Source organism: Thermobia domestica, chromosome 8, assembly GCF_964235325.1.
Source record: "Thermobia domestica chromosome 8, izTheDome1.hap1.1, whole genome shotgun sequence".
In the NCBI taxonomy this organism is placed as follows: domain Eukaryota; kingdom Metazoa; phylum Arthropoda; class Insecta; order Zygentoma; family Lepismatidae; genus Thermobia; species Thermobia domestica.
The window spans coordinates 232,552,617-232,577,953 of NC_137461.1; the positions used below are offsets into that span (position 1 = coordinate 232,552,617).

Below are 25,337 nucleotides of genomic sequence, written 5' to 3' on the forward strand. Positions count from 1 at the left end.
AAACAATCAAGCAATATGATAAGCATAGTTTTGTGAGCGAATCTATTGTGTGTAGACTCGGGCCGGTAGCCAGCCCAAAAATGTAGGGGGGCGGTAGAAGTTAGAGGGGGCCCTATCCAACCATATTGTAGTTCATCACCATATTATAGTTAATTTTCAAGCCTATCGTGAAAATTTTAGGGGGACCAGTAAAAATTTATTGGGGCTCGCCCCCTAGACCCCCTGGATATGGGCCCTGTGTGGACCACAGTCTATTTCTAGAATTCCGGAATGAAGTCAGTAAACACTATTACACAATTAAGCGACTTCGAGCGTATTCAGCGATGAGGGTCGTTTCTATTTCGAATACAATGGCGGATTGTGCATGTCTGTTCGAGAACTTCCAGACGGTTTTCGCTGTTGACATGCAGAATCCACATTTTGCATTCTCTAAGGTGAACGTTATATAACTAGGACGTAAGCTATATATCCCAGTAGCTTTTAGTTTTCATTCATAAGATTACGATGAAAATGTCGCTTATTGGTGATGTCGTGAACCGTGTCCTCCGACTTAATTGGACACTCTGGAGGACATATTTTCCAACAGAATAAATTTCGTCTCTATACTACTCAGTCTCATTTTATATCTTCTATCCAAAGTTGTTCGGTCTCTGAATCTAACTCCTATAGAGTACGTATGAGACATGGTGACTCATCGTCTAGCTTCCAGTCAGCATCTGGCAATAATCAGTTTCTAACTACGCTAAAACCTACACTAGACATGGAATACCAAACCCAGATAGTCATTCAGAATCTGAAATTCCATCTGCTTCCCGTACACCAGTTTGAGATGTTTACACATGGTATTAAAATATCATATGTTTTAGATACCCTGTATAACATGTTTGAAATATCCTAGAGATGTGATGTTGGGATTACTACGACGTACTACAATCGTCTTATTGTGTAACAACTTTGAACTAGATCCGTGAATTCTTACCTTACTGGCTGCTCTTTAATGAGGTTCTATCAGTAAGTATGGACTCTTTAAAATTCAGAACATCAAATTAAACTCTATAGATCAGACAGTCTAAAGAAATGTAACACATAAATTATACGTACAATAATGTTCAAGATTATTTCCGATTTAATACTTAAAATGGGCAAGTATTTCATATTTAATATATTACAGGAGTCCGGAAATAAAAGCACATTGAGTCTATATTTTTCAGCTGAGTCAAACACAAATGGATTCCCCACTTTCATAGACTTCGAAGTTGGAAAACTACTTCTACTTACTGGTAAATTTATATACTAGAAAATCAGAATTTTGTCTTCGATAATAAGTGTATATTAACGAATACAAGAAGTGATTAAACGAACTTACAAACCATATAAACAACAGTGATATCTTGGAGAATACAAAAGTAATTTTTCACGGAAGGATAAACATTGACTTTCTATTTTGTTGGAGACTCACAAGTCCGTTTCTTCAGCATTTTCAGGTTTTAAGCTATTGATGACACCATGTTGATAGAACGATGACTTTTGACTCTCGATCCGTCGAATGTACAAATAAATCGCACAATGGGTACATAATTCTTAGGAATTTCTTTTGAACTTTATATACAAATAAGAAGCGTCTTATCCATGAATTTCACAATTCACTCGCAAGACAATTTGAAACAGATTGTCTTAATGAACTTAATGAAAGTAGATTGAAGTTATAATAATAATAATAGCAGCCATTTTCGTAGTACAGTATTTGGGAATTGTTTGCGATATATTGATTGGTTAATCGTCTGTTTCAGCGTTTTTCATTGGCCATTCCATTCTTAATTGAAGAATTCGTTGGCATTACTCGTAAACTTCCATTTACTCTTTCATCAACTAAAATTATCTTGCGACTAAACGTTGAATTGACTGATAAACGCGTCAGCTAAAATCCATAACTACTAGCTACTTGTTGAGTTGAGTTCATTTTGAGTTTAACGTCCTTTTCAGCAGCGAGGCTTTGTGAGACATGGACCTATAGATTAACGTGGAACCCGAACCACATAAGCTCCCACCGGGAATCGAACCCGGGTCTCCCAAACTACTAGCTACGTTGCTCTGGAAGAATAATGTTTATGCAAAGTCCTGACTGACTGACTGATTGCTTGATCAATGCCTAGGCCAAACTCCTTAAGAGGCCCCATCACAGCGAAATTAAAATACCGCTAATTTTACAGTAATTAAGTGATATCTTCAAATAGATAAAATATAATTGAAAAGTGGTACAAGAGTTTCCTAGACAATATTATTTTACACGAGATACAGTTATCACGACTCATTTATTTGCTTTCGATTTCTAGCCATTTAGAAAATCGGCATTTACTTTCGCGTTTCTAAATGGCTGCAAACGGAATACTTCTAGGTGATTCGTGATAACGGTATCTCGTGCAAAATAATATTGTCTAGGGCTCTTTTGTTCCACATTTTGATTATCTTATATCTATTTGAAGATATCACATAATTATTGTAAAATTATCGGTATTTTAATTTCGCAGTGATTAGATCTCTTAAGCTAGAAACTTGAAATTTTAACAGGACATAGGGTTTGTGATGTAATATCTCACTAAAGAAGGATTTGGAAATTTGACGGCTATGGGAGAAAAAGGGGTTGCAATTATTATCTTAAAATGTCCATATATATATATATGCATGTCTTGAAGATAAAGACATGAAATTTGACATATGAACTTTTCATTTAAAATAATTAGACACGTTTTTCTGTGTTTTTGATATTTTTTGTACAAAGGAAGAGAAGAATATGTAAAGAGAAAAGAGTGGGAATTACAATTATTATAATAAGGGGCCCATATCTTGGAATCTCTTAACGTTAACACATGAAGTTCGGTGAAATACGTATCTAACCATTTAAAATACAATAATTAGATAGGTATTTCACCATGTTTTATATTTACCCTAGAAGGAAAGGAAAAAGGGGAAACGGTGAGGTTATAATTGGATGGTCATATCTAGAACCTTGTTAGGATTTAGTCCAGGATATTTGCTATTTAGATTGTCATTTAAAATAGTTAAAGATGTGTCAGCATTTATATATATATATGTATGTATGTATGTATTTCCGTCTAGAAGAAAAAAAATGGATAAATGTGTGGGAATTGTAATTATTAAAATAAAGTGGCCAAATCTCAAAACTCTTAAGATTAGAAGCATTAAAATTAACGCTTAGGTTTTTAACTTAAAATAATTAAAGGCGTGTTTGAACATTTTTGATTTTTCTTTTAGAAGTGAAGACCTTTTTTTTTTCTTTTAGAAATTCGATAGAAAGGGAGGAAAGAAGGGTGGCAATTATTATGTGAAATTGTTCACATCTCGGGGTTTCTGAATGTTAGAAACATAAAATTTAGTATATGAATTTCTCATTTAAAATAAGACACGTCTTCCCAGTTTTTATATATATATATATACAGGGTGTTCCAAAAGTAATGTGGAGAAGTGAAACACAGATTCCTGACAGTAAAACAAGAGAAAAGTTTATATGACATACGGTCCGGAAGTGGACAGGGGTGGAGATAGACAGCTTCGAATGTAGGGGGAAAGGAACTTCACACTTAGGGAAAGGAACTTGCCAATTTACAAAACCGCATTGAAGATGCGTGCGAACAGTTACACAACACACCGGGAGTGGTGGAACAGTGAATTCGAAACTCAGGATTAGCACGTTGCACAGATGTGGAAGAACAGCACTCCGAGCATCTTCTGTAGGTACGTTTATTGTTGGCACGTATGACCTAGAAGTTTGTAGTGCTATTCTGTGTAAGATACTACGTTACAAATGCAGTAGCTCGTTGTGTATTCTACCTATTATTTCATTACATGACAAGACTAGTTACACTTGTTCTTATTTCTACCCTCTCTCAGAGTGTTTCTATCTGGTATATTGCTTTCCATTGCCACCTGAGATTATGCTACCAAGCTAAATGCACTTATCTTTGACTCCCATTGTACATGTGCATTGTGAGCGGGAGGAAGTGAGATTGCATAATATGAATAAAATTATCAAAATTAATTAAAATGATAAAATGCAAATGTGGGAGGAGACGTTAGATTTACTGTCAAAATTACTTTAAATTAATGCAACCTCCAGCTACAAAGTTAATTAACTAAATCAGTTCAGTCGGTAGAGTCTGTAATTTAATTAAATGAAAATTTTGAAAAGTAAAACAAGGTTATTATTAGCATGAAACTCTAATTTTCAAGCACTTTGTGGTTTTAACACCCATCCTGCATGAGAAAGATACCCAAAATACGCATATCGCCTTCATGATCCATTCACAAACCCAGCTTCTGGCCTGAAAAAGAAACAAAAGGACTAAAGGGTAACACATACCTCTCGGCCAATACTGCAAACAATACAGAAGTTCAAATTTCCAGTGATATCCATTTAATGCACCACTTCAATGCACATACTATTGAAATTTACAGAAGCACACGCGCGCGCATGGTCTCTCAATGAGACCTGAGAGAAAAAAAAAATTTTTTTTAATAAAATTATTTTCTCTGAAAATTTTATATCACACGCTCTGAGCTCTCATTTTGTTTAATAGTTCGTGCACGTTTTGTTCATTTCGCCGTTAACTTCTTACTTGCAGTGTCTCTCCCTTTTTACCACGTTATACACCTCCTTGTCGTGTTTCTTCCGTTTCCGGCGACCATTCTCTGTCTTCTCCCGTCGTGCTGCTACACTCTCCTACAGGACGTTCTCCCTCTAACTCTGGAGTTCTGCTGCATTTGCTGCGGTTCTGTGTGTATTCCTCTGCATGTCGGCAATCTTGACTAACTGAATTGTGTCTGAAAGTTCACCCTAGTCAGTCATTCTATGGAGCACTGGAGTTATATTGTACTAACCGCGCCTAAGTTATACAAGCATAAAGCTCAGTCTCTTGTATTCACTTACGGCGTATGACGTAAAACGTCAAAAGTTAAACTTGTGTGAAGCACTTCACAAATATAGGTGAAAGCATTGTCTCTTCACACTAGCAATACTTCGAACATGGTGCACTTAGTAAAATAAATAACAAATAACTTTGCAGTCAAGTTCGCAAGCCGCACTTTTATAAATGTTACTCGTTCCTTCTACGCTCTCATTCTACCAAAAGAATATGAGTTCAGCGTTACGAAGATGCAATAGTGGTAAATGAGTACTTAGTGCACATTTTATATATCGCACACACTATGTATATGTTTTAAAACTATCTCACTGACATGTTCGATAAATGTTTGAACACAACAAGTGTCGATGATAACTTTCAGTACAGACGGTTAGAACACTCACTCCGAACTTCGTGTCTGACGTACACGATTCCCGATCTAAGAAGCAACTGCCTTTCTGACTGTCTCCCGTAATGTTATATTTCCCTCACAGTTCATTGTTCGCCCCAACTTTTGGGTTGGGCCAATCCACTTTAGCACGCTTCACCCAAAATAGGGGTGAGAGGCATGTCACTCACCTGTAGGCCTTCCATGACCTAAATATTTCAATACACAACACTTTTTCAAATGCTTTTGCACTTTATATTTCACTTCAATGACATCGTTTACAGTCACTATGTGAGTTAGACAGCTTATTAAACAAGCTTTCAGTTTGTATATCACACTCACTAACACAGTGCTGAATATAGTTAGAAAAATTAAAATAAACAACAAAATTATTCTCATTTGATCACTTGACAAGTTAACCTACACAACTTGACAAGTAGTCCCACCTAGTGGCGACCCCCGTAACTGCTTGTCCAAGTGACATTGAATATTGCAATTCTCTGAAACAGATGCATTGAAGGATATGGTTTATACTTTGATTGATCATATTAATGACACAAATTAAATGAACTATACAAAAATACTAATATATAAAATGAACCCTGAATGAGGCTGACGTAGCCTAACACATAAAAATAAGCAATATAGAATCATTTTGAGAATTCCCTTCTCTCTGCTAACAGTAATGACTTTTGACAAGGTTTAAAAAAAACAAAAACAAAACTGAGGTGTGTGTTCGTCTTCTGAATTCCTTCCACAACCATCAGCTAGGTCTATAACTGTCATTAGTACAAGCCATATGTTGTAAACAAAATATATATCGAGCTACTATATATCTACAACTACGGGAACACCCAGAAAGTTTATTTACATCACAAAATTACATTACATCGCACATACTATTATCAGCGGAGCAGAAGAAACAATCTTTTAGCAGAGACATGTAGCGGATGTCACTGTACTACGAGAAACAGAGTTCTCGACGTCTACCACTAAAACTTAAGTGGACTCGTCCACAATTTTGAATTTGTCAACTTCCCTTTCTCTGACGCTAGTCCGTTGACCAAACGACGCTTTCAGAGCCTAACATGCCAAAAGTAGGCGTGTCTAAAAAAAATAGCACCTCTTTGTATTCGGGATTCTCTCATAGACATGCTAAAAATTTTATGATTTTGAAAGCATTGTATTCATGGACTCTGTGTCGCTATATTGGCAGGGTATGCTCCTACCTACAAATACACTAGGAAGTGATACCAGCTATCCATACATGTGACAACTGGAGCTCATAGGTATTCCACCCATATAGAGATGGTTACCTTGTTTCTGATATTTTCTCACGACGTGGGAGACCAAGACTCCGTTAGGAACACAAGCTATCTTTAAAGTTTTTTTTTTCTCTGTGAGCCTTCACTGCTTCTCTGCCAGCAAAATATCGTATCTAAACTATAGAGTTTTCTGTTTTCTTCGAAGTCAATATTAAATTATATTCTAATATCATTGCTCCAATCTGATGTCTCATACGGTTGTCACTCAATGCTCATTTACATAATCGACATACACAATATAAATACATAGAAATACCAATAAAAGATACATGCTCCCGCTGATACGTATGCTAATTCTATTAAACTTAATATGCAAATCACTAATTAAATGGCAAAATTATTCATATATTCACGCAAAATTTAAATATGTAAATTGAATTAAAACACAGTTCATGTGTCGTTTACAGCATGCAATCGTGTCATTGATAACAACTTTTTTTCTGTATGGTTTCCATCTTTACCGCGCCGTTTCATTACCCTGCCGTACAGATATTCAGTGAATCCCTACATGACGTATGGACAATCTCTGGCGTAGTTATGTCAAACCGATATTATTTTTATGTCTTTCTGAACCCGCTTTCCAGCTCCTATCATTTTTCTACTGGCAGGTGTGAGATTCCTTTTCACCCACATTCGAAACTATCTAGCTCCGTCTCTGTCCATTTCCAGACTATATTTCATATATTTCATATTGTTTTGGTGCCAGAAATTTGTGGTTTCATTTTTCGCCATTACTTTTGTTACTTCCTGTATATTTGACCTAGAAGGAAAGAAAACGAAATGAGAAAGTAGAACGGATGGGAACTACAGTTATTATAATAAGATATTCATATCTCGAAATCTAGAGAAATAAAATTCTGTGTTTGGATTTCTCAATCAAGGCACCTTCGTATGTTAAATGAGAAAAGAAACGTTGCCAGTTAAGCAGTTTATTTCCTTGGGTCCTCACCGTGCTAACAGTACAACTTTGTTGGGAAACGGATTCGAGGTGTTCTAGGTTCCCTCACATAACAACGTGCACATTCTCGTGCCTTTACGTTCCGTTCGACTTAAGGAACGGCATAAGGCTTAAATGTTTACGTTGGTCTTACTAGTTGTTGAGCCCGAACCTTCGGCCCGCTACACACTACAGATGGTTTATTATTATTATTTGCTTTACCTCTCATGTGAGCAGGCAATATACAAAGTCTGCCAGAAAAGTGTATACACTCTTTGTCATCCTGTATCAGGATACTGGAATTGACAATTGTTCTTCTGAAATTTAAGTATGTTGTAGTATGGTTTTTCGCCCAACAAATGTCGGCATTGTAATCATGTAATGTCATTGACAGTGCTGGCAATCACCATTGTCATTGAAAAACGCTAAGTGGAAATGTTATATTCCGCGATTACTACTTGTCATTAATGATGACGATCCCGATCGTTGAATGCAATTTTGTGAATGGTATCAGCAAATGATAACTAACGATAAACAGTTTGTGACGAAGGTAGTGTGGTCTGATGAGACCCAGTTTAAACTAAATGGAGCATTTAATCGACATAACTGTGCCTACTGGGCACCGGAAAATCCGCACATCTATGTTGATAAGGCTGTCAATCCAGCAAGGGTTACTGTCTGGTGTGAACTTAAAGCTCGGGGTTTGATGATACAGTCACTGGAGAAGCGCACCTGCAAATGTTACGTATATTAATTCTACTAAATGTACGCGTGCTTTATGGAGACGATGAGGTCTACTACCAACACGACGGGGGCCCTATCCCACTATCCACCTAGAAGCACGAGCTTTTCTGATGACAATCTTCAGGGACATTGGATTGGACGAAGAGAGCCCATTGAGTTCCCTCCCCGTTCGCCAGATCTTACCCCATGGCTTCTTCTTGTGGAGAACTGTGAAAGATGAAGTGTACCGAAGTAAGCTGCGCATACTTGAGAACCTTCGCCATAAGATTACAGAGGCATGTGCATGGGTCTCCATTGATAAAAATGAAATGAAAATGAAATTAAATCTTTGAGTTTTACGTCCCACGGTTATGCCGGTTAGGCTAAAGGAGACGGTGATTATGAGAAATGAATGAAATGGTGGAATGAAGAAAATGGGAGAACTCCGAGAAAACCCACGCACACGGTGTTTGACCACCACAAAGTTCACTTGGTGGGGTTTGGGATCGAACCCAGGACCCCAAGCACCAGAGGTGAACGCTCTACCACTGAGTCACCGCGACCCAGGTCTACATTGATACATTGACCGCTGTAGCTGTAGCGACCATTCGTCCTTCTGTTAGTGTTTGGCCGCCAACGGCCAACATTTTTAACATCTAATGTAAACATATGCTTACTTGAAGGTTTGTAATACAAGTTTGAACAAAAATTAAGAAATATGATATATATGTTTTTTTTTAAACAGTGTATACATTTTTCTAGCGGATTCTTACAATATAATATAGTAACTCAATAGTAATATACAAGCCATCCAAATATGTTACTATTTCTCTGTATATCTTCCCATTATTCTGCGGTTTGCAGTCTGAAGTTTCTTACAATTCTGCATGTTATTGCGCACTTCTGTGTCTTCTTTATGTGATTTCTTCAACACTAGATGTTTCAAGTGCCTCTTCCTAACACCTTGTTGGTCATTCCGGTATCTGATATTATCATTGATTGTCCGGCCTAATGCTCTACTGTTGATTGGTATTGTTTTATTCTAGTAGTTTCTGTTTGTCTGTTTCTAGTATGAATTAGTGGTGGGCACAAAAACCGGTTTTTCGGTTTTCGGTTTTTAGAAAAACCGGTTCGGTTTATCGGTTTTCTCCAAAACCGGTTCGTTTTTTTACCTGGTCCGTTTTCGGTTTTCTTCAAAATCGATTCCGGTTTTTTTCAAAATTTGTTCTATTTCTGACCAGAATGGTATTTCGTTGTTCTCCGGAAACCGAATCCATTTCCACAGAAATAGTTTTGTGTGTTTTCGAAAGGTTTTCACCGAAACCAGTTTCGGTGAAAACCGAACCGGTTTTGGAGAAAACCGAAATGTCGGTTTTTCGGGTTTCGGTTTTTATAAAAACCTTTTTTCGGTTTTTATAAAAACCGGTTTTGCCCATCCCTAGTATGAATACTGGTTGATATTTTAATACAGTTCTTTATTATTATTATTATTATTATTATTATTATTATTATTATTATTATTATTATTATTATTATTATTATTATTAGGTTTAGTGCTTTTCCACAAACCAATGTGCGGTTACACTAATATTAACACTCAAATTTAAATGTGTTTATTGTTCCTGTCCTAAAAATGAACACGAAAACATTTTCATATTCAGTTTCATCGCTGTCTATTTTGAAGAAAATAAAGATTAAAATAGTACAAGCACAGTTTAAGTTGCAATTAGATTGTCAGAATATATTAGTGAAAACATATTAATGCTCAATCCGCCCCCGTAAAAAGTGAAGAAAATTTAGGCGTAAGGGGAAATTTTAGCAATATTGTTTGAAACGTTATTCTGTCATGTTGCTAGTAATAAAATAATAAGAAATAGAGAAATATGCCTGAAATAAATATAGTTTCAGACATTGAATCTGCTCCTAGTCGTACAGTTGAGGATAACTGTGGTTAACTGATTTCGTAAACTTATCAGTACCTACGCAACTATTAACCTATAAACTACGGGATATTTTGTTTTCAAAATACCCTGTTTCTTGCCTTAACTATGGATATTTCGATTTCGAAATGGTACTATAATAACTTTTGTAACACGTTTTGTTTCATGTGTCTTTGATAAATAGAAGTGAAGAAATGGACTTATTTGTAAACCCTTACGAAAACGCTTTAAATGTAGCTTAAAGGTTAAAGAATTTACCTCCGTAGTTTAAAGGTTAAACTGTGATTATTTTAACTAACACGACTCTTTGTCACTGTACCGTTAAAATTCTAAATGAATACATGGATTTAAGAAACTGTAGTGGAAATAAGATTAAATTGTAACAGAATGCATTTTAAATACGTACATTTATTGAACGTATAGGCGAAAATAATCAGAATCATAAATATGTAGATTTATCTGTGAAAGATATTTCATTAATCATCATTGATTAACCATTTGTCATTTCTAAAAGATATATGTTGCAGTGCAACAAAACACCATCAACATTCAGTAGTTTCACCAACAACATTTACTAGCTAATTTCAGTAGTTTCTCTCTCTGTCTGTCTGTTTGTCTCTTTTATTTATTTCCTTCCCTTTGATCGATTATTAATAAATAACATGCTGATGTCCATACCGTGTCCGGCTGTGTATGTAATAACTATTTTTCATTTTGTTACAAAAATAATTTGCGTTTTTAATGCCATTTGAATGGTTAGAATCAGCGTCCGCACTATCGATATCAGTTTCTTTTAATTACAAGAAATTAGACTACAGAAATCGCAACACTTGTCTTTTCGATATCCAATATTATTCACTCCAGTATGTTGAATTTTGGTCTCACTTTCATCATATTTGATCTTTTCACGAGAATATTTACGTTAATGAAAGTTTTTTTTTCTTTTTTTACCGTAATAGATAATAAGTGGGTCATTCATTCAAGAAGAGATTTAACAATGCTCCTTTAGCAATACCGTACTCACACTAACTGTAGGATCTGTATGAGGCCAACTGAAGAGGAATGTGCAGTGAAGTAAATTACATTATTTTCGACCGAAGTGCGTGATGACTCGTATGATGAAAAAGTGAAACTAGAAGCTAAATAACTAACTAACTAACTCTATGGTCTATGGAACCCGGAGGTTCAATGCCATTTTCATATACAAGCTCTCCACTGACTTCTATCCTTAGTCAACTGCATCCAATTTCTATTTTGTATTCCTACCTCTGCGAGATCCATCTTAATATTGTCCTCCCATCTGTGCCTAGGTCTTCCTAATGGTCGTTTACCGATTGGGCTTCCAGTTTAGACTTTGAAAGCGTTCCTACTTTCTTCCATCCTGGCTAAATGACCTGTCCACCTGAGACTCCTCGACTTGATGACCCTAATAATGTTTGGTAAACCGTATAAATTATGTCGTTTCTCATTATGAAGTTTCCGCCCTACTCCATTCAAGTTCCTCTTGGGTCCGAATATTCGTTTCATGATCTTGTTCTCAAATACTTTTCAGTCTATGTTCTTTCCTCAGAGTAAGCGACCATATTTCGCAACCATACAGAACAACAGGCATGATTATCGTTTTATATATTTTAAGCTTCAAATTCTTCGTCAGAAGCTAAATAAAGAATCTAAATTATAACAAAACAAATAAGAATATAGAAACGTCGTGTAGCTTTTAGAGGGTTTTATATTTTATAATTTGTTTATTTTTAATTTTTTGGTGCGAAACACCATACCCAAAACACTGGACTCAGAAACAAACAATTTGGGATGGGTGCAAGCGTTCCTCAGTAGGAGGAAAATCAGTGATGTAATGCTATTTTTGTGTGTGTGAGTATGGATATAAGCTAGATCATTTTCAAAAATATAAGATATACTCCTCCTTCGTATACAGTCGTTCTTTACTAAATTTAAGAAAAGAATACGCTGGACTACAAAACCATTAGGTATGTATACTTCTTCAAACGCACTATTACTTCCCTCTAAACTTCCACTAACCATCCGTAACCAACAACTTAATATACAACTGAGAGGACAGGCAAAGAACATACAAACGAAAGGGTAATTTTATGAATAATTAATGGAGGTGCTCTTTCAGCTCCAATATTTTCTACACGATGAGGAAACATGCTCGAATTAAGACTAACCAACTCTATGATTTATGAAACCTGGTGGTTCCAATTCGCATTCACGAAAGCTCTCCATTGACTCCTGCCCTTAGTTAACTTTGTATTCCTATTTCTGCGAGATTCATCGTAATATTGTCCTCCCATCTGCGTCTAGGTCTTCCTAATGATCTTTTTCCGATTTGCTTTCTTCCATTCTGATTACATGACCTTGCTACCTAACTCTCCTAGACTTAATGACCCTAGTAATATTAGGCAAATGGCATAAATTATGGAGTTCCTTCTTACGAACTTCAAGTAGCATTAAGCGAAAGCTTGCAAAATTTATGCTGCCAGTAGAGCATGCTGAAAAAGCTGCTATTTGTTAACAAAACACTCAGGAATGTTTCTGCTCATCTTATTTTCTTTTTAAACTAAATTTGGATTTCAAAATTCTACCTCTATGTAGTGAAACACATATATAACATTGTTTAATTAGTATCGTTATGGGCATATTTTCAGAAGTATTACCAATCGTTTCATTTATTTTCATTTTCTTCATCTGTGAATTTTTCAATAGTAGGCTATTAGTCTTTAACGGAAAAATATTTATCGAAAAGTAAGGCATATACTAATCAATACGTCTTATTATGCTGAACAAACTGATATGCGTTAGTATGCAACCTCATGCGTAATTTTCGAGAAAATAGAGAGAATCAAATTGCTTTGTAACACTAAAAGTTGATACTGTAGAACAATGACCCTTGTTGTGAATCTAACCGGGAATCTGACAAGGAATATTAATTAGTAGGGACAGGAAATAGCAAGAGGTTTAAAGAAAATGGATAATAGTGAAAGCTGTAGGTCGAGATAGAGTTCTGCCGGAAGTATGGAGGGCACTCCTCCATAGGAGGCAAATCTTTTTTTATGGTTTAGTATAGTCTAATAATATTTATTTATGGCAAGTCACTTTTACATACACATCTTAGCATGAGACACTTTTAGTCATGGAGCTCGTGGGTCTAAGTGAATGCAGTTCTGCATCAAGTGAATTTGCATGTGTTAAGACGGTCTTGATTGTAGTCTTCACTTATTTAAAGCAAATTTTAACAATTTTAGTAGTTAACTTCACAATTATGTATACAATTGTGCAATGAAGCTTTCGTGAACACGTAGGAATGACTTTAGTACTACTACTACAAGAGAGAAAGATGATCATAGGAGGAAAGATGTAATTTTAAACTGGGCATACAGACGTGGACAAATTATTAGCAATTTTTTGAAATTCGTGCAAATTTGTACATTTATTGTATTTCCTAAATTTTGTTAAAGAGAGCTAGTCATTTGTGAGACACCATATGACAATGTTATCACTGAGCGACATTTATGAGTTGTTTACGAATTCTTACATGACAGGTGAGTGATGATTCATCCAGAAATCTGACGCAACATGAGAACATGGTTTACAGACGAGGAATGTTTGAATGGAGGAAAAGCGCAGGGGGCAAGTAAACTCATCTTCCGGGAAAAAAATCGCTGATATTGTTCAGTTAAAAGCCTTTCTTGATATAAAAAGGACTTACTGAAACACTGGTTCATTTACGAGTGTGTTGTGTACATGTAGGATGGTCCAATTGCGATTTTGTATGTTTGCCTGAAGAGGATTCTTTGAATCGTTGTGAACTGTAGTTTTAGAGCAATGGCTAAGAGAAAAGATGTGTCACCAAAGAAACGAACGAAAATTCGGACTCTGTTTAACTTGAAAAGCATGTTCAAGTTGGAGATTATCAGAAACGTAGAGGTCAGTGCATTGTATGTTACAAGATTTGCACAAAACTTAAGCCGTGGAATGCACTTTCACGAAAACGGAAAGGTGCTTGCAACCGAAAATCATCCCTATCAGCCTATGCAGACAGACTATCTGGTAAGGGACTTAAGAAAAAAATCGTCGAGCAACTTCTGCACAACTACAGGGAATGCTCGCAAATGCTGGTGTCCATGGTTCATCCAGAACTGTTCGTCGCCGATTGTTTGAGAAGTGGCTGAAAGCTAGGCATCCGAGGAAGAAACCAAAATTGACTCCGGCGATGGTGAAGAAACGGTATCAGTGGGCCAGAGATCACCAGAATTGGACTACAGGTGATTAGGGAAAGAAAGGTTGATATTTTATTTGTCATTTGAGTGTGATTTGATAGATCGCAAATGTACAGGTTGCCTGTATTTTTGGAACTGGACGAATTTTTATGTGATTCAGGTGGACTTTAGTAACTTTAAAGTCATTAAAACTTGGTCATTTGTCCACAAGTTGTATTCAGTGAAAAGACCATAATTTTCGTAGAAGAAGAGAACTCTCAGTATGTGAGGAGAACCGAAGGCGAAGTCTTTAAGGTAGATTGCGTAAGACAAAGTGTGAAATATCCAACACGAGTGATGGTATGGAGCTACATTAGTGTGAAAGAAACGGGACGTCTCTATGTAGTAGAAGGAAACATGAACGCAGGACAAAATAAAAATTCGTCACAGAACATCTTTTGCCACAGTTGCGTGAATGTTTACCATCTGGGGACTCGATTTTTATGCATGATGGTGCACCATGTCACAAAACTTTGGAACAGAAAGGCATCAGAGTCCTTTCTTGGCCTGGAAACAATCCAGATATGAACCCTATAGAGTTTCTGAAGAAAAACGTTACGGAGCAGTATCCAACTTCAAGAAACCAGCTGATAGAAGTTGTGATGGCACAATGATTCAAAAATAAAGAACTTTTGTTGTACGTTAAGAGAATAGATGCCAAAACAAATACTATGTCAAGTCAAGAGTTTCCATACAAAGTATAGAAATGCTGTAACAGTACGTAGAATGTAGTTGAATACAAAATTATTCATATATTAAAACGTTTACACACGTATTCTTTCTTTAATTTGTGACTTTCATCAATTTTTATTTGAAAATTCTAAAATTGCTAATAATTTCTCCACGTCTGCAATTTGTTCACTGATTAAAGAGTTTAAACTCTTACATTATAGGTAAATTCCCGTGTTAGAAGAAGAAATTATTTAGTATATTGAACTAAGAAATTAGAATATATTTCAAAATACAAATATAACAGTGATTCTGTTCCTAGATGTATGAGTCAACTTTGATTACTTGTAGTATACCCACTACCTTTGTACGTTTCTTATTATTTGAAACACTAAAGTACTTTTTATCATGGCGAAATGCACCTTTACTTACATTTGTATTCAATTTAGCGATCACATTGAGCAGTAATTAAAAGAGACTCGACCCCACCCTTTCTTTGTTCATCTCTTCGAGTCATACTTGTCTTTACAGAAAAGATTTGTATTGTCAGTAGGGATTCTGTTAAAATAACGGTGAAGTAAATTTCTATTGTTCGTCCAGTTCAGTAGACTTCACACCTCAGCTTTTCACTTTTAATTAACGATTTGTCAGTTTGAATGTATTAAGAAAACTTAACAATTGTTTTGTCTTTATCATGTTGATATTCGAATTTTCGTTTGTGTTTCATAATGAAACATTCCCATTTTCTCATCATGTTCTTTGTGTTCTATTTTATGTTAATTTTTATATACATAAATTAGAATAGGAGATTTTGACTGGATGTTTTTGTCCATTTTGTTATGTAGGGCTTCGTTTCCAGTATACAACCGAACACATCAGCTTACTTCCTGCTGGAAGCCTCGAAGACCTCTCCGCGGGCGAGACAGGAATGTAGAACAAACAAGGTATCGTGATAAATTTTGTTCAACTATGATTACACTGATTTCAAGTGGGGAATATGAAAGAAACGATCAGTTTCTATTAGGAACATAAACGTACTCTTCTGACATGTCTGATATTTCTCGTTGTGTTACCTTAAAATAATGTCCAAAAATACAAGGTTACAGCAATACTTGTTGACTTGCGCATACACTTAAGAAAACTTAAAAAATCAACACGGAAACAAATTTAAAACACTGTAGTTATGCATTATGTTATACATACTTCGAATAAACCAAAAACATCGCATATAATATCTTTTCATAAGGTGTTTTTGAAAGCGTTACAGTTGTTTCTACTGAAAATGTGCATATCGCAGATCCACGTGAGTTCTGGAGTTTGAAACTGAAGGTGTCCTTTAGTGATTTGGCACTGCTAAACCCGAAAATGAAATACGATTTTTCAATCTCCCTCAGTGTTTATTATACAACCCCCCCCCCCAACTTACTCCAGAGTATTTACCACTAGCAACCGATGCAAAATCAACGTTACAGAATGTCTTTTCTAAATGAGGGAACATCATTTGTAAGGTGGAGTAGAAGAAAGCAAGAATGCTCTTGAACACCACTGTTTCGTTATTGCATTGGAAGTCTACAATTTAATGCATGCAAATTCTGGAATTAGGTCCTCACTCGAGTTGTCAGTGGCGTTGTTTCATTATTGTAAGAGTTTATCGAAGTGTTGTTCGTAAAATGTCAGCAGGATAGTACGTGAATAGTACTGATATATTCTGCTACAAATGTATTATTTACATGATTAGTACAAGTTGCTGACAAATATTGGAATTTGTTCAGAAAGCATATTTTCCTTATTTTGAGATGAAGCTCAGAAAATCAAGCCAAGTCATTTGCCCCATAATCCTGTGCCATACATGCGTGAGGCAATTAAGGAAGCGAAGAGCAATGAAGTAAGGTGTTTGAGCTTTGATATCAAATATTAATTTTTAATAAATAATATTTGATAAATAATTTTTAAGTATTTTCATTTATATTTTCAGAAAAAAATGTTTTTGTTAGAAAAGAAATAGTACAGTTGAAGTATAGAATCAAATCTTCATGTTACGTAATGATTTATCTGCTAAAACAAGCATTGTTTTGTTAAGAAAATTTACAAACGTTTGTCGAATTACACAGTTCGAGATTTCCGTTTCCGATGGACCCCTCACGTTGATGTGTTCCTGACCCAGAAAGAGAAAAAAACATTATTTACAGTTAAGTAGCTTGAAAAATTTGTAATTTTAAACGCAAAGAACTTAACAACTTTGCCTTGTCACGCGTAAGCATCGTATAACCACTAACAAGTAAGTTCGAAACATTAAATGGCTTTTAAAAAAGATTATAGCGTCATCACCCGTAGTGGCTGACTTGAAACACGTGTCAGTTATTAGTTTTATCTTTCTTACTACGCAATGAGCCTCTCTAGACGTAATTTATGTTTGCATCTGAGTGAAGCGTGCGTGATCGAACAAGCACATGCATTCGAGTTACATATATAGATAGGACACATATTTCGTCATATTCTTGGTGTATTCAAAACATGAGTTGTTTCTTTTATAATCGAAATAAATTTTATATTTAGATGCAAAGTACTTCTACGTTTTCTAATGGAGCTAAAAGGTACATGCAAAAGTTTCTATTGTCCGAAAAAAAAGTTATGCTTTATAACGTAAGAAATGTTTTGCATTTTTCTATTAGACATACAACTTTATGTTTTAAATTATAGTTCTTTTTACTTTAAAAACACTTCTTATATAAAATTACTAGAACATGCAACGTAAAAGCCTTTTGACATGAAACATTCTGTTTCCGTATATTTTTCCACTTGAATGAAATTGTACTGGAACATATAATTGAAAGTGTCATAGTGTTACTGGTGCTAAGAGAAAAGACAGATTTTGAAGGTTTGTCGCAAAAATGTAAATACTGTGGCTCACAAAGCGAAGAGTGCACGATATTGAGACCCATATGTTAAATGGTATATGGAACAGAAAGGTTAGAATTTCCTGTTTCTTGTTTTAACCTCAGACATTCATATTTTTCCGACATTTTTCCATTGCAATGGTCACGAAAGTAATTTGGAAATTATCATTATTATCATTAATAATAATAATAATAATAATACAATAAAAGTAACCTTCGACTAGTTATATTTCCGTATTCCTTGAAGCAAAAGATGTTATAAAGGTATTTTTGAACGTTCGTTCTACCTTGCATGCAAATATCTAATTGGTTAACTGTTCATAAGTTCAAAATCAATTTTAAACTAAAAATTTTAGGAACTCTTTCATTACATTTGTACTTTTCGCTCCACTTCTTTAAAGAAGTTCAGATTACTGCTGAACGAAAACACATTGAATATTTTTTAAAGAGAAAGTTGTAACGACATAGCTTTATTTATTGTCGAACACTTGGCTTAAGGGTAGATTATGGGAGCATCATGAACATGTGGAACATACTTCAACCGTACTTTACAGATGGCCGCCATGTTGGATACGGACACGCTAGCGACATTCAGTTTTCAAAATTGGTCTCTCCACGTAATTACCTTTCAAACGAGATACCACACAGTGGGGGTTGCTATTTGAAATTTTGTAGTTTTATCCCCTGTAACCCCCCTTGAGCGCACGTCATGGAGGATTCTATCACGTCTGGAGAGTATCAGCAAAATGTGATTCTTTTATGTCCCTTGAAGGTTACAAAAAGTTCCATGTTTCTATCTGCCGTGGTTTCTTCAGGAGACGAGCTTTAGTGTTATTCGTGGAACGCACTGTATATATATATATATATATATATATATATATATATATATATATAAGGCGTGATTGGATAGTTTCCGATAGTCCCGTGTTTCCACTTCTGGAAGCATTCCTGAAAATTATTTTCCGTGATGGTGTGAAGCACTCTCTCCGTATTTGCTTGAATGTCCTCAATTAAGTCAAATCTCTTCCCTTTCAATGACAATTTTAATTTAGGAAAGAGGTAGAAGTCGGCCGGGGCCAAATCTGGGAAATACGGGGGTTGAGGAAGTATAGGAATGTTGAATTTGGCCAAAAATTCCTGGATCGAGAACGAACAATGCGCTGGTGCATTGTCGTGGTGGAGAATCCACTTCTTTTCTTTCCAGAGAGCAGGCCTTTTCTGCCGCACAGTTTCGCGCAGACGCTGAAGAACACTTTTGTAGTATTCCTCTGAGGGAATATTCATGATGCACGAAACCCTTAGAATCGAAAAAAAAAAAAAACACCAACATTGCCTTCACATTCGACCTACTTTATCGCGCTTTCTTTGGTCTTGGTGAATCTGGGCTCTTCCACTGAGAAGATTGGGCCTTTTTCTGGGTCATACCCATAAACCCATGATTTATCACCTGTTATTACCCTATTCAAGAAATCTGAGTTCATTTTTGCTTGATTAAACAGTTCTTGGGACACTTCAAGCCCGTGTTGTTTCTGCTCGTGTGACAATACTTTTGGAATGAATTTCGCGGACACTCGACACATGTTCAAATCATCAGTTAAAATTGACTTAACCGCATAGAAACTTAGATTCAGGTCTTCAGCCATTTCACTAATTGTAAGTCTACGGTTCGAGCGCACTAAATCGCCAACTTTCGCAATGTTTCCGTTAGTTTTTGATGTTGAAGGCCGGCCAGACGGGATGATCCTCTACTGACTCGCGGCCATCTTTGAATCTGTGAAACCAGATAAACACGTTTGACCGGCTCAGACATTTGTCTCCAAAAGTTGTTTTTAAGAGTTCGTAAGTCTCCGAAACAAATTTCTCAGTTTTAAAACAAAATTTCACACAAACGCGTTGTTCCAATTTTTCTTCCATTTTGCGCACTTAAAAATCCGCCAAGACACACACACACACACGCCCGAACTCAACTGGTTGCTAAAACCGTACTGAATAAAAATATCTCGGTGCGTGTTTTAACATGTCTGAAGTACACAGCAAGCCACCGCTTCCATGCTACCGGGCGATTTATCTACTCCTCCTGAGCATTGTTGCCAACTGTCTTTAAACTTTCCAATCAGACCACGTGTGTGTGTGTGTGTGTGCGTTGTATGTATGTAGATAGATGGAACAAAACACAACAAGATATGTATGAACAAAATATGTCCTGCCAATACAAGTAGTTGATGGAGAAATGTTCTTAATAAATGAATTCAAATTGGAATCATTTCATATGAGAATGGAATAAAAAACAAACCACTGGTAGTGATCAGTGTTTGAAAAAGACGAAATTCGTTGGGTTAAGTCCTGATCCCTTATGCTTCTATTCTACAAGTTCGAAAATGTTATTATTTCCCTTGTTTACCTTCATTCTTAATATTCCCGCACTAACAGCAGTTTGCATGCATTTCTTCACTCCTCTCATTTTCATACCTTCAATCTCATCATCGTGTAGCCTACTCCGCAGAATACAACACCGAAAACGTATTTCACACTTTGACCGTTTCCGATTTTGAAAACGCTTCTGCGTACATTAGAAATCATTAGTCGGCACCTTGTATATCATATCGTCATTTACAAATCATATATAATAACTTTTTTTTTTTTAAGTAACAGGTAAAAACTTGTAACTTTTATTGAAACGTTTGAATTGCAAACGGAGCGAGCAAGAATTCTTTTACAAAAACTATTTCTTTGCAAACCGACAACTAGGGCGCTAATTCTTCTACGGAGCGCTGCGTCGTTTACTCTTTTCCAACACCTTTTCTTTCTTCTTGCTCGTTCGGCGGCCCTTGCTATCAACGCCCGAGGCAACCGCCCCGCTCACCTCCCCGTAGCTACAGCTCTGGTGGTGACGGTCCAATAAAACGGTGCGTACTTGTCGGACAATGGTAGGGTGTTTCGTTGAGGATGGTTTGGACAAGTTGGTCCCTTGCTCTGGCAAGTGTTTGGGCATTGCTTTAAAGTATGTCGAAAAATAGTTTAAGATGTGTTGTTTAATGTAAAAATAAATTTGGCTGGAACAAAACTATTTTAGTGCATTTTAAAAACAGTTCTTACTTTCTGGATATGCTTTGTATAAAAAAAAATGGATAAAATTTAAATCGATCAAGAATTTAACAAAAATAAATAAATAAAAAATAAATAAATAAATAAATAATAATAATAATAATAACGAGTGGGTAATAATAATTGTTACATATTTAGGATAAGAAATAAAAACATGGAAACTTAATAATCATGATTATAATTTTATGGAGAGTTTTCATTTAAAAAAAGGGAGAGAAAAGTGTTAAAAAGAAGGCGAGAAAGAAGCGTAAAAGATGTTATTTCACTCAGACTACTCTTTTTCAAATCGAAAACATATTAATAAAAAGTACATATATTTCTTATGGTGTCTCTCTCCCTTTACAAAAAAATGAGAGAGAGAGAGAGAGATTATATATGTTTTTAGAGCCGTCACCACAGAAGGGAAAGAAGAATAAAATTATACTTAGTCACGTATATTGAGCACATAAGTTGTTAAAAATATGTTCCTATTATGAGATAAAGTCTTTGTAGGTGTTAAAATGTCCTTATGTACGTAGGTACATCAGAGAGCAGTTGAGCAAATCATATAATTCTGAGCGGCAACTCTGTAGATCTCGTCAATTTCACAATGTATGATTTTTTTTATTTTATTTTACTTTTTTTTTTAATGTCTGAAGTACGTTTTGCGGTTTTGTTTTGTTAGAAAAACCATAAGAGAAAGCACACACGACTAGATCTTCCCAAAATTCTCAAACAGAAGACGACATACTCACTTCATGATCCTCAGCGAGTACTGAATGAGAAATTTGGAAGGATCAGAGATGTGGTTTCTTTGCAGGCAACAATGTAATTAAAGCCGTTCAGAACAATTTTTTTCCGGGTAGAGATGAACTGACTTAAATATCGTAATTATTACTAATAGATCGTCTAACTTTATGATGGGAATATGTCAAATATGTTAAAGGAACATAGGTTTTATACTTAACTGCAGAAACCATATACGAAATGTCTGATCAATAACCTCAAAACTCTTTTACGAACTTTGTATTGTACAGACATTAGTATTCTCAAATTTATACCTCTTGTATAACATAGGTTTCATTCTTCACCTGTGAGGGACAGCGGGGCAAATTTGTCTTCAACATTGGGGGGACGGGTATGACCGTTCCCAAATCACTTTTAAGCGATGTCCAAAATATTTATGAAGTTGGAAAACAATGCTGTGAAGGATCAGAGTTGTCTTCAACATTGGGAGGCTTGCAGATTTGAAGCTTATTCTGGGACAACATCGATGTCATCTCACTTTCCTTTGTGGCAGTCGGACTCAAATCATGACATTTCTCCGGCAAAAAAGAAATTCAAATCGGATAATTGGGGGCTACAGTACCCCCAGTTCAAGGTTGCGGGACATATCTCCTTCATCGCCCCGGCATTTGCACCAGTAGTGACGGGCAATAACAAAATGTTTAAAACATCTCTTCAATCATGTCTGTAGTTTCATCTAGTATGACTTCCATAACGGAAGCCGACACTTTCCACACACAGTTTCATGACCTAATACATTGTTTTCTTATAGTCTCTCATTGGTGTTGACATTCGTGTAAATTTTTCGAGAAATTATTTGAAAATTGGGGAATTTCTTTTATTGAGTGAACACAAAGACCAGCATTACCTTCTTCCTAATTTCGTCTTCAGAAAGTTTGTTGTTTAAAGATAAATCATAATAGATATTGTTCATTTTATTTTATTTATTTATTTATTTATTGGAAGATTTTAGAATTTAGCAGTAAAATGGAGAGAAAAAGGAATTAGGCTCCGAAAATGGAGAAAAAATGTTCAAAAACTACCTCTATACCAATTCGGAGTCAACATTTGGTACAATGGGTACTTCATGGAAACCATTTCTTGGAGAAAAAGTTGTGCAAATAACAATCCTAATCCCAGTAATAATAAATAAAATAAGGATTAAGGTAGAAGGAAAAGTAATGTTAATAATTCTAAAGTAAATTACGTAAGATTTTAAAAATGCAAGAGAAATGGAGTGTATGTAGAGAGACATGACATTATGGCCTGTTAAGACCTCGAGTCTTTATTTCCGCAAGGTCCAGTTAATAAAATGTCTCAATATCTTTGTCTGATAAACACGAAGAAGACCTGTGATGAATATTTTTAAGATGTTACAGTATGCTATTGTGTGCTTTGGAGCACATGAAGGGTAACTTGAACTTCGCATTAATATCAGTGATTGTTAATACAAATAGAAAAAAAAAGGAGTTAAAATTACTCTCTATTTTATTATTCATAATAGAAGATAGAACAGTAGGTGGATTTTAAAATGAACACTAGGTTGGAAGAATCACAACTACCAGAATGGTAAGATTTTCAGCTTATGATCGTTTCGTTAATCTTAGTGCCAATCTCCTCAGAGTCAGTACGATAAAGGATCAATACTAACCCTGGGGAAGCTGGTAATAAACCCAGTGAAACGATTGTTGGTAGAGAACTAAAAACACACGACGTATAATCTTGAACGCGTTAGAGAGAAATATTGAAATCTTGTCGTGAAAGCTTAAAACGACGATCTATGCGGCGTTAGATAATCAAAATAGGCCGGTTTTTACATATTCACTTTTTTAGATGTGACTTTTTTCGTAGGAATGGTTGAAGTTAAACGTTACTGGGTAATTTATTTTTCACAACAATGTCTTTATCGCCTTTTTCTACAAGATCGATAGTTTTCCACGGTGAATTGGAAGATTCTTCGTTATTCGTATTCAATCTTTCTGTCTTAACAAATTACATGATTAGTCGAGTGATAGTTTATAATCTCAAACGATGTCTTTGTCAGGTATATTATAAAAATATTTCATATTTCTTTTAAACGTTACAACTTTTTCTAAAACACACACATGCTATTTACCACGATTTTCAGTTCAACGAAGTTATAAATCTCCAATTATATTTCGACATTAAAGAAATCCAAAGAAGACGAAAAGGAGCACAAACTTTTATTGAAGTTGCTTTAAAAAGCGAACAAACTGCCCTACATGTGTTCATTCAATATATATATGATTATAAATATTACATGACACAAAAGAAGTATCTAAGTTCCTTCGCTAGATACTTTATCAGATACGGAGGGAAAATTGATAAAAAATTAAAAATTAGAAAAATAATTATTATGCGTGGTGGACACTCGAAATAAACGGTAGTAACATTGTATCATGTTATTGAAACAACGAAAGCTAAAGTAATTTTTGAAATAAAATGCATAGTGCTTAAGGATTAAATTTTCACAATAAATATATCGTCTGACTCAAACTTACTTTTATTGTAACGTAGAATAGTTTTGATGAGTTTCGTAGGTACTTCAACCATGTTTGAACTTCAGAAGAATATACCTGGACAAAGTTATCATGCTTTAGTAACTCTAATTCCAATGTTTAATCATTATTAATTCATACAGGGTGGACGAAAAGTCTCCATCTGATTACGAAAACAGAAAAGGTAATAACATACAAACTACAAAACCTACAGCAGGTGCGCGTGGTATTACTGCAAACTATAGGGATTTTATTTATTTACTAACTTTAAGCAGTCGTCGTTGACGATTCTTAATAGAACCTGGATAAAAAGTGTAAGCAACCGTTGTTGCCGACTCTTAATTGATAATGTCGGTTAAAAAAGAAGGAAAAAATGTTTTTACTCCATTATCAGGTATTTATTCTATATTGTTATGTAAGCCATCACAATCACAGCGTAATGTGGGTTGCATACATGCAAGAAGTTTCTGAAAACCAGAGAAACGTATACACGGTTTCGCATGTATTTTCAATCCCAAATCCGATTCTCCCTTCAATCTGAAAATGAGAAAAGGGCTTTGTACAGAAATACTGTAGATCTAGTGAAAATCTATCTGTGTTCCCAATAATCTGGCTCTAGCAACTCTTTTCTATGTGAAAATCTGATCACATACACTATTTTATATACAAGTATAAATTTATACATATTTATGGACGTTACCAGCATTTATGACCTTACGCCAGTCATATGTGAGGGATAACGTCCCTTGGCGAGCATACTATTCGGGTAAGGGAAGAGTGAAAAAATGATTGAGGAAGGAAGCAGTGCGGTACCATCCTAGCATTTGCCTTGTGTAAATTAGGAAAATCAAGGAAAAGCTTCAATGAGGA

The 25,337-nt window shown here is 35.4% G+C and overlaps 2 protein-coding genes across 6 annotated transcripts in view; one reads left to right on the top strand and one right to left on the bottom strand.

Moving 5' to 3' along the window:
- LOC145693488 (protein-glucosylgalactosylhydroxylysine glucosidase-like) overlaps positions 1–5,755 on the bottom strand; it is a 124,880-nt gene extending 119,125 nt beyond the window's left edge. For both annotated transcript variants that reach the window (XM_081769531.1, XM_081769530.1), the window contains exon 1: positions 4,379–5,755. The gene's annotated coding sequence lies outside the window, so the exon portion shown is untranslated. The remainder of the gene's footprint in view (positions 1–4,378) is intronic.
- Positions 1–25,337, top strand: part of LOC145693489 (uncharacterized) — a 156,407-nt gene that overhangs the window by 2,741 nt on the left and 128,329 nt on the right. The window contains exon 2 of one of the 4 annotated variants that reach the window (XM_081769533.1): positions 16,027–16,125. The exons of the other annotated variants lie outside the window; for them this stretch is intronic. Within the exon in view, the coding sequence (XP_081625659.1) occupies positions 16,027–16,125 (99 nt within the window). The remainder of the gene's footprint in view (positions 1–16,026; positions 16,126–25,337) is intronic. 4 annotated transcript variants of the gene reach the window in all.